This window comes from Orbicella franksi, chromosome 13 (assembly GCF_964199315.1).
Source record: "Orbicella franksi chromosome 13, jaOrbFran1.1, whole genome shotgun sequence".
Taxonomy (NCBI): Eukaryota; Metazoa; Cnidaria; class Anthozoa; order Scleractinia; family Merulinidae; genus Orbicella; species Orbicella franksi.
The window spans coordinates 18,748,103-18,758,453 of record NC_138157.1 but is presented as its reverse complement, the minus strand read 5'-3'; the positions used below and the strand labels follow the sequence as shown (position 1 = coordinate 18,758,453).

The following is a 10,351-nucleotide window of genomic DNA, read 5'->3' as shown; positions in this document are numbered from 1 at the left end:
CTATTTGTCTATTTCACTTTACTCTTTCCTGTCGTATTCCGTACATCCAATGAGATAATCCATTCCATTCCAATACGTTTCACACAGCATGTCTGAGACAGCTTTGTGTTCATCGACCAATCAAATCATGTCATGCAACAGTGACTGGTGCTCAAAAACATTTCCTTGTTTTCCGAGAAAGCGTCGCCAACATGGCTAACATATTTCTTTACAAAATTATTTCTCTTTCAAAATGTTAGGATAAACCTGATGTTTTTGTGAATATTGAGTCCAAAACGGCGATATAATTTCTGGTACAGGAGGGAGTCAACTGGAAGCAACTTCATAGAAACTCATGGAAACGAAAAATTTCGGTAGAGGAAGGGGCCGTGGAAGAGGTGGAAGAGGAAGGAGTAGACCTCCATACATAAACACAGGAACAGGTAATCTGTTGTAGTTTTAATCTAAATGCATTTGCAAGGACGAGCTTACGGCACTGCAGTCCTCTACTACATCTTCACAAAGCTCTTCACCGGATCAGTAAAGCTCTGTGATACCATTACATTTTAATTTCTGTCAGATCTTTTCCGCCTGATCGAGTCAACCACTGTTTACAACTTCAGCAATTCTCAGTTTAGCCTCTTGATTCGATTTTATAATGAAACGACTGAACTGAAAAACGATGTAAAGTGGGAATAGAATATTACATTCGGATTCACTTCAAGATATGCCGCCAAAGAATCACATACCTTTGGAAATTAAAGCAATCACTTGTGCTCACAATCAGTTAATTATTATTTCGACGGGATCATCTCACCGCTTGGAAGAACTATCAAGCGTATATTTATATTATTGTCTCTTTCCAAGCAGCAAGAAGTTCTTATACAGCGAGAAAACATCGTCATGGCCAAAGCGGACTAAATTACATTTTACCATTCAAAAGTCACGCGATCTCGCGTGTTTTTTGGGCTCGATATCAAGAGATATCAAATATCCGAATTCTTCCTACTGTATCAACACAACATTATCGCCCATTTAGGATACTTGGAGAACTGTTATACCAACTTTAATTTTTAGCTTCGTTTATGTTGAATTATACAGCTTAACTAAGTGTCTTGTGTTATACAACAGAGCATCAATCTGCTATTTGCTGTAAACATAACTGCACGCTTCAATTACATGCCATAGTTAAATGGCTGTTTTCTTTACAAATTAAAGCATTTAGATGCAAGTTCTCATTTGTGAAATGTCATGTACTGAACAGAAGCAACTTTGATCTCAGTGCATGAAGATGGGTAGGTGGATTAAAACAGCTTTCAGCAGAAAAAAAGTAAAAGTCTATGGAAAATGTGAGTCTGACTTGAAATGGAAGCAAAATAAGGTCCAATTCTGAAGGTGACTCTACCTATCCCAAAAAGACTAAACTGGTCAGTACCCCAGTGAGAAGAACACGGCATTGACACTCAGATATTTATATGCAGTGATTTCTTTGCAAAACTCGGAGGTCCTTCCAGAAGAAACGTTTCACTTTTTTTCCTGGGTAAGTTCAAAGTAATTTTGTTAGATAGGTCATCTTTATGTGCAGCAGCTAAAGTTACAGATCCAATTTCAATTTATAGTATTCTCAATTCAGGCAAATAGTTTATGACACGGGAATGATCTCAGACTTTATGTACAAACTTTACTAACAAGGGTGTTACTTAAGGGTGCTAAATGTTGGATGTTCGTCTGTAATTGTCTTAAAGGTGACCATGGAAGAGCACTTCACGAACCACAACAAGTGGGCAGACAAAAAGGCCCTCGTCTTGGCTATCGAAAATTGCGGGAGTTACGATCTACAGAGCCTTCAGAAATGGCTGCGAGTCTTCTTCAGTACCGCGAAAGTTTCGAAATGTTAGTAAAAGCTGAGGATATCAAGGAAGATTGGATGACACTACTTGTGGAGATCTTGGGCAAGATGTGCCACACCCATATGACGCACAATCTGATTGAGGTGCTGTCGATTTGTAAGGGATCCGCCTTTATGTGTACCCACTTGCCAAAGTACATCTTAAATCTCCCAATGATACAGGAGGAAATGGAGACTGAATCCGAATTCGGTGTACTTGTGGAATGCTTGGTGACTTTCTTCAAAGAATGGCTTGTTAGATTCCCTCGCTCATTCTCGTCAGATGTTCCCATCGACCACTTTGGTGGAATCCTAAAGGAAATTGATGTGAAAAGAATCGAGGAGTTTAGGAAAGAGGTAGAAACCCTTTTGGTAAAAAGACGCGAACTCGTTAAGGAAGAAAGGAAAATGGCACAGCCCCCGAAAAAAGCAAAAAGACAAGAAGTTGAGCCACCCCCTCCAGATGACTTCAAAGGAATCTCCATTTATCCTAACGAGAAAGAGATTCGCTCGGAGGAGAAACCATTTTTACGCCGAAACAAGACTGAGAAAACGGAGAAATACAAAGATCTAAATGATTACCTGGATGTCCAGTTTCGTCTCCTTCGCGAAGATTTTGTTGCCCCGCTACGCGAGGGAATCAGAGAAATCACCAAGAAAATCCCCAAAGAAGATCGATCTCAAAATTTGTACATCTATGAAAATGTGGAGATTATGAACACTGTTTGCACGAGAGCCGGCATCGTTCACTGCATTCATTTAGACATGAGAAGCCTCCGGAAGATCCCATGGGAGCATTCCAAGCGCTTGCTGTTTGGATCATTTCTTTGCCTGTCAAAGGATAACTTTAAAACAATGCTCTTTGCCACGGTAGCAAATCGCAAACCCGAAGACCTCAGGTCCGGAAGGCTGGACATTCGTTTCGTTGACAGTTTTGAAGCCACCCAAAGGACGCGGGATAACTACGTGATGGTGGAATCTCCAGCTTATTTTGAGGCCTACCGACCCATTCTGCAGCAACTGAAGCAGATTGCTCCTGATTCATTCCCCTTCCAAGAGTACCTTGTCCACTGTAACGCTGATGTGAAGCCCCCGCAGTACCTTAGAAGCAGGAAATCGAGAAGACAAGTACAGTACGACCTGGGAGAGACCCTTGGTGTGCCTGATATAGACGGTGCCAACAAAGTGTCCATTTGCGATCTTCGGTCCTGGCCCCACGCTGATGATGTTAACTTGAACGAGTCGCAGCTTGAGTCATTGAAAGGTGCCCTTACAAAAGAGTTTTCAGTCATACAAGGCCCTCCTGGGACAGGTACTATTACGTTGCTATTGACTTGAATGAAGACCCGTTTTCGCACACTTTGGCTATTGTGACCACAGAAAACAGAAATCTCTTATAATTTGTTGAAGTGGGTTAATGCCACATTCGTCAATACGTTTGTGGCTTTATGATATAGATTGAACGCACGTTAGAAAATACAAACAATTTGTTTCGTAAGCTTTACTGTACGAAAGAAAACGATCGATTCATGCTGACATTGGCTGATGCAAAACACTGGAGGGAAAATTTGGGAAAATGTGAGAATACTTATATCTAAAATCCGAAAATACTTATACTTAAATCCGAGGGTCGATGAGGGTTTCTGACACAAACCTTTGGAATTTTTCCAAAGTCAGTTTTCCTGGTATTTCAGACGTTTCCATCCGGTTATGCTAACAAGTGTGCCATTTTCCATTTCTTCTAATAATAAAACGTAGAGTTTAAGGCCATCGAGCTCGCCCATTTTCTCTGTGAACGTATGGTGTTTTACTCTGTCGTTGTGTTGTGTTTTTGTGTTATGAACTAACACGTTTAAATCCTATTTAATTTTAAAATTGACTTTTTCTTTAATTTGCTTCTTATCAGGTAAAACGTACGTTGGTTTGAAGATTGTCAGGGCCCTTCTCGACAACAGGCATGTCTGGGACGCAGAGAAAAAGTCTGCCATGCTGATGGTGTGTTATACAAACCACGCCTTGGATCAGTTTTTGGAAGGGGTGTTGACATTCCAGCAAACAGGAATTATACGTGTTGGTGGAAGGAGTTCTTCAGAAAGTCTGCAAAGGTACAACTTACAAGAGTACACAACGTCCTCAGATATTAAACGTCGCCTCAAAGTAGAAATGACCAAGTGTCAAGACGCCATCGAGCGAGCTACTTATCGGCTAACGAACAGCAAGCAGAAAATTTTAACTCTCAAAGATCTGCAGCACTTTGTTGGCCGGAGTCACTTTGAACAGCTTAAAGCGGAAGAGAACACTTTTAACTTGCAAGGAAGATCTGTAATTCAAAGCTGGCTTGGTTTGAAGAATTCCGGCCCGGCGAGCTCTTCGCAGGAGAGTCCACCTGCCGAATCTGTGACAGGTGAAAATGATTTTGCCATTGAGGATGCAAATGAAGACACTGAAGAAAACATTGAAGTAGACAAAGATGCTGACATTGTTCAAAACCAACGTCTGCTGGGTGAAAATCAGTTCCAGATCGTAGGAGGACAGAAGAATGCTAATCACGGCAAAATGCAACTTTCCGGACTCTCAAAAGATCATTTGAAGGTTCTTCGAGGTGAATCCAAGCTTCAACCTCTTGCCCCAGCCCAGGTTGCCAATGTTCAACACGTTGGGAGACTTTCCATTGAGGACCGTTGGAGGCTCTATTTGTTTTGGCTTCGAATTTTCCAGCTCAACTGCCGAGAGGAAATTTTTAAAAAGAGTCAAGAATATGAAGGCATCTGCAAACGCTTCACAGAGGTAAAGGACCACGAAGAGCTCCAAGCACTGAGAGAAGCTGTGGTAATTGGCATGACCACAACTGGTGCTGCAAAGTACCGCGTCATCTTAGAAGAAATAAAACCGACAATCGTTGTTGTTGAGGAAGCAGCTGAAGTCTTGGAAGCTCACATTATAACTTCCTTAACAAAAGGAACACAGCATTTGATTCTCATTGGTGATCACAAGCAACTGAGGCCAAACCCGACCGTGTACGCTCTAGCAAGGGAGTACAACCTTGACGTGTCGTTGTTTGAAAGAATGGTGAACAGCGGAATGCAGTGTTACCAGCTAAACACTCAGCATCGTATGAGACCTGAGATTTCGAGACTGATGCAATTTATCTACGAAGACCTTCAAGATCATGAGTCTGTGCATGAATATGAAGATGTCAGAGGTGTGTCCAAGAACATTTACTTTATCGATCACCGATTTCCTGAAGATGAAAGTGAAATAAATGACAAACTCAAGAGCCATTCAAACAAGCATGAAGCAGAATACATTGCAGCCCTGTGCGAGTACTTGATTTTGCAAGGGTACGAGCCCCAAAAGATAACTGTGTTGACAATGTACACTGGTCAGCTTTTGACCCTGAAGAAGACGATGCCCAAAACTAAATTTGAAGGTGTCAGAGTCACAGCTGTGGACAACTTCCAAGGTGAAGAGAACGACATTATTTTGCTCTCCTTGGTTAGATCCAATAGCAAGAAGAAGATTGGCTTTTTGGCTGTTAGAAATCGAGTCTGTGTTGCTTTGTCTCGAGCTCGTAAAGGTCTCTATTGTATTGGCAACTTCGCCTTGTTAGCTGAGAAAAGTGAACTGTGGAGACGTGTCGTCAAAGAGATGAAAGAACAAGATGCCATAGGAAAGTCGTTGGAGTTGGTTTGCAGTAACCACCCAGAGCGAGTAATCCATGCAAAGGATGTAGACGACTTCAAGAAAGCGCCAGAAGGAGGATGTATCCTGCCATGCACGTTTCGCCTTCCTTGTGGTCATGGTTGTGAAAGAGTGTGTCATCCTGATGACAGTGAGCATTCGTTGTACAAATGCCAAAAAGACTGTCCAATGGAACTGTGCTCTGAGCACCAAACCAGATGCAACAGAAAGTGCCACTTTGGCGAAGATTGCCCTGGCTGCCCAGTAGAAGTAGAAAAGGAGATCCCAAAATGTGGTCACAAGCAGATTGTACCGTGTGGAACGCCTGTGGAGACATTCAAGTGCCAGAAGAAGTGTCTGGAATTCCTGCCATGTGGTCACCTCTGTCCCGGAAAGTGCTGGGAAGAATGCACTTCTTTCCAATGTCCGAGAAATATCAAGAGGGAATTTGATTGTGGTCATCAAATTGAAAAGCCTTGCTGGGAGCTGTCAGAAAGTTATCACTGTGAAGAGCCTTGTCGTGCAATTTTGGAATGTCAACACCAGTGCGTTGGAAACTGCGGTAAATGCAGGCAGGGAAGAATGCACGTTCCTTGCGAAGCCGACTGCGAAAGAATACGAGTTTGCCTACACCTTTGTGAAGAGCCTTGCACGAAAAACTGTCCACCTTGTCCGGAGAAATGTGAGAACCGATGCATTCACAGCAAATGTCCCAAACAGTGTATGGAACCTTGTACGCCTTGCAGGGTTAGTATAAAGATATGTGCGCACAAAATCGGAAAATGAAAAGTAAGACTAATTTTCGGCGCTACACCAATATTTGCTCGATATCCTGCAAAAATCGCCTCCTAAGGCGTTCGCTGTTTCCGCTTGATTTCCGCTTTTCGCAGTGTCGCTTTTCGCAAAGTCGGTGACCTACGATGTTCTGCTTCTTAGGCAGATCCTTGAAATTTAACTTCTATCATTCAAGAGTTTTAAAACGAACATATTTGCTCAAACCTGTCATAAGCATGGATGTGCCCCTATTCTAGTATGGATAAAGTCTATGCCGAAATAGAATAGTAATGCCTCTTCAACGTTAAAGCTGATTTTTAGTTGATCTCTTTTTTTGTAGGAGAGGTGTTCGTGGATTTGCCCACACTTCAAGTGCACGAAGCTTTGTGGTGAGAAGTGCAACCGTCCTCGATGTAACGAGCCGTGCAAGAAGAGACTGTTAAGAGGCTCGAGCCTGTGTAATTTCAACCACCCATGTATCGGTCTTTGCGGGGAACCATGCCCCAGGTTGTGCGGAATTTGCCATAAAGACCAGGTTACCGAGGTTTTCTTTGGAACGGAAGAGGACGAAGACGCGAGGTTTATCGAACTGTTGGACTGTGGACACGTGTTTGAGGTTACAGCGTTGGATTACTGGATGGACAAAGACGGCGAAACTGATGATATCAAGTTGAAGGAATGTCCGAAGTGCAAGACCCCCATTCGGATCAGCTACCGATATGCTGACATTGTCAAAGAAAAGTTGGCAGATGTCGAAATGGTCAAAGAAAGACTGAACGAAGAGGAAGAACAATATCAAGAATTGACAGCAAAATTGAAAAAGAAAACTCGCTCTCTTCTGCGAGAGTATCCTGATGTTCAGTCAAGGAAGGCGTCGCCTGAGACCTTTTCCGAAAGTGACGCCGAGGAAGAAGAAGGCGAAGAGCTAACACACACGGCACTAGGCACTTCGAGCTACGATATCTTATGGAGCTGGTTGCAGCAGAGGAAAACCATGGCCGAGCTCAACACGATAAAAAACCAGATTAAGTTACTGACGCAAATATACAAGATAAGAGAAAAAATCAAGAAAGACCTGCTAAGAAATACTTGCTATGGAGTACTTATACCACCCAGTGAAAATCAAACTGCCCTTGATCAGATGTTCCTTCAAGCAGCAACAGAAGTTGACGAAAAGCTTAATCATCTAGAAGAAAGCCTGATGAAGTTTCAAATCTCTTCCCAGAGTCTGACTGACATTAGGGATGAAGTCGTCTGTGTGGGTCTATTTCTGAAGATTCGCGTTGTTCAGTGTCAGATCAAGAAGCGCTCCATTGATGTCCGATTCGATGACGAAGAATGGTTAGGAAGACAGCGGAAGCAGCTGGACGCAGGCAAAAAACTCACCAAGCAAGATGCTGATGACATAGAGGCCACCATCAACGAAATCCGAAGAAAGTGTGGATTGGAAAGTTTGACTCCCGAAGAGCGTGTTATGATTGTCAAGGCTATGAAATTCGCTAAAGGTCACTGGTACAAGTGTCCAAACGGACATATCTACGCCATAGGCGAATGTGGTGGAGCAAATCAACAAAGATCGTGCCCAGACTGCGGCGCGACAATTGGTGGGGTGGATCACCGATTGGCTGAAGGAAATCAGGTATACTAACCAGACAATAACTACAATAACTTGTTTGGTGCCGACTCGCTGTGGTATGCTTTTAGCTAAGTGCTCGTAACCATAAATTCATCAATGCTTTAAGCAGAAAATGGAACTTTTCCGTTACAAAGATTGAAGGGCAGTCTCGGAGAATTGAAAGTTAAAATAAAGGAGGGAGATGAGGTACACTGAGTTGTGTCTTACATTAGCCGAACACCGGAAATAATTCTTCACCAGTCTTGAGCTGTTTGGGAGTAAAATGTTCATGGGAAGTAAAAGGCGCTGCTAAAAATCAGGAAAAACTTTTACGTCAATCCCAAGTTGAGAAGTACTCACTCTCATTGAAACATGCTAGGTTTGATGAAGCTGATCATTTGAGCTCAACCTTGGATGTAAACAAAGTAGTTTTCCTTTTATTGTCCAAGTGTGTTTATGTTTCCTTCTAATTTCTTTTCAGGTTGCCACAGAAATGGACGGGGCAAAGCATGGTGCGTGGTCTAACCAAACCAATTTGCAGAACTACGATCCTCACGAGCTGCGACGGCTGCAGTTTGAATGAGAACAAGTTAGGATTATCCACCAGGACTCCTGTTTTTTTTTTTTTTTAGACCAAGCGCTATTGCAGACAGTATTGCAGAAAGAACAGTTTTTATGGCCAAACCAATGAAGCAACCATTAGAAACTCGACTGAAATATGACTGTCGCGGTATGAATGATTAAAAATAGTGGTTCACATATATAGTAACTTTATAGGTGGCATTTAAAAATCAAGGTTATGGCCCGTTGAGCCAATACATCGGCCACAAGGAAATACGACTGAATTACCACAAATTTCTCTCAAGCAGCCAAACTACTCAAAGTGAATTCTGTAATGGGTGACACCTCCCTTGAAGCAGCCTGTACTAGCACTCCTCAAAGGGCCTTCTACCGTAAGGCACCATATATCATGTAAGGGAAAATCTCCTGTAAGGGAGATGAATCAGAAGTTATATATGAAGTACTAAGACGTAAAACAGAACTCCTTTATGTTGCTTCAGGGCTGATCGGATGTTAAATTCTTAAACCTATGTTCAAACGACGGTCTCGAAAAGGAGCAGAGCTGGTCTGCGTGGCCGTATCGTATAGGCCTTTCGTATTATTATGAAGGCAGAGATAAATTTTAGTTTCTCTTATCTGTCTGTCACAATATAGAGCTGTCGGTATGGATGGTTTCGATTGTATTAATTATTATATACTTATTCGATAGTTATTAATTATTCAATTATTATTCAACAGTTTTGAAGACTATGAGGTAGACAGTGGTTTCCCTAGTTTCTTCTCTAGTTTGGGTGTCTGGAAAACCCGAATAGCGAATAGCGAATAGTCGCGAATAGCGAACAGCGAGTAGTCCCGAATAGCGAATAGCACGAATAGTGCGAATAGTGACGAACAGTCTCGAATAGTGACGAATAGTGGCAAATGGTGGTCAATAGTGGCAAATCGTAACAAATAGGGTACCCAGTATCTCGCAGTCAACCTCACAGTAACGTAGGATGGGATTTTCCCGCTAAAAAGCACAGACGCTTATCAGGACAAAAATGTGTTTCTAAACGTAATTTCTTCTGTTTTAACCGCTGTAAAAGTGTAAATACGTCTTTATTAGGTTATCCTTGTGTTTTCTGTTTTCTTAATGTCGGCGATGGACAGCCTACTAGCCTGAGTCCGGAGAAGAAAAGGTAATAAATTCACTGAAACTCTGTTGCTTATTATTTGTATAATTAATTAACGCAGGATATTAGATCTAAAGCGGTGACTATTGACGACGACTATTCGTCAGTCACTATTCGCCACTTTTCGCGATTGTTCGCCACTATTCGAGACTATTCGCACTATTCGGGGCTATTCGCTATTCGCTGTTCGGGACTATTCGGTATTCGCTATTCGGATTTTGCAGACACCCCAATAGTTTTAGATTACGACACGGTTCGATTCAAACTGGACCTAATTTAATTCTTAGCCTCTGACCAAGTTGATATTGGAGAATGATTGGCCTGCATGCTAAGGTATTTGAATTTCTTACGTTCAAAGAAGTCTTTATAGGACGGTTAGATAGAAACATTTTTATCTCACTTTTGCTTGGAGTTCTGATTTAAAATTTACAAATAAAATCTCCTAGTAATTAAGAAAAGGACAAGATTGTCTTTTATTTGCACACAGGCCACGATAACAGTCCATACGCATGTTATTTTTAACGAATTTTAAAGTAAGGTAACACCATGTACCAGTCAACTAAAAAGCAACCTCGTTCCCGCGGCTTCCCACTTAGAAATTGCCAACCTCGTTCCCATGGCCTTTTCCCTTGCAAGGAAAAGGCTATGGGAACGAGGTTGAGAAAATGGCTAAGGGAAAAG

General features: G+C 42.1%; 1 protein-coding gene across 1 annotated transcript; it reads left to right on the top strand.

Annotated features, from left to right (window-relative positions):
• Positions 1-174: 174 nt before the first annotated feature.
• On the top strand, positions 175-10,258 carry LOC145465512 (NFX1-type zinc finger-containing protein 1-like). Its single transcript, XM_081449295.1, has 5 exons — positions 175-422; positions 1,725-3,179; positions 3,774-6,295; positions 6,663-7,961; positions 8,419-10,258. Exons 1-5 carry the CDS (start codon positions 335-337, stop codon positions 8,518-8,520), a joined length of 5,466 nt encoding a protein of 1,821 aa, XP_081305421.1. The 5' UTR covers positions 175-334; the 3' UTR covers positions 8,521-10,258.
• The last annotated feature ends 93 nt before the right edge of the window (positions 10,259-10,351 follow it).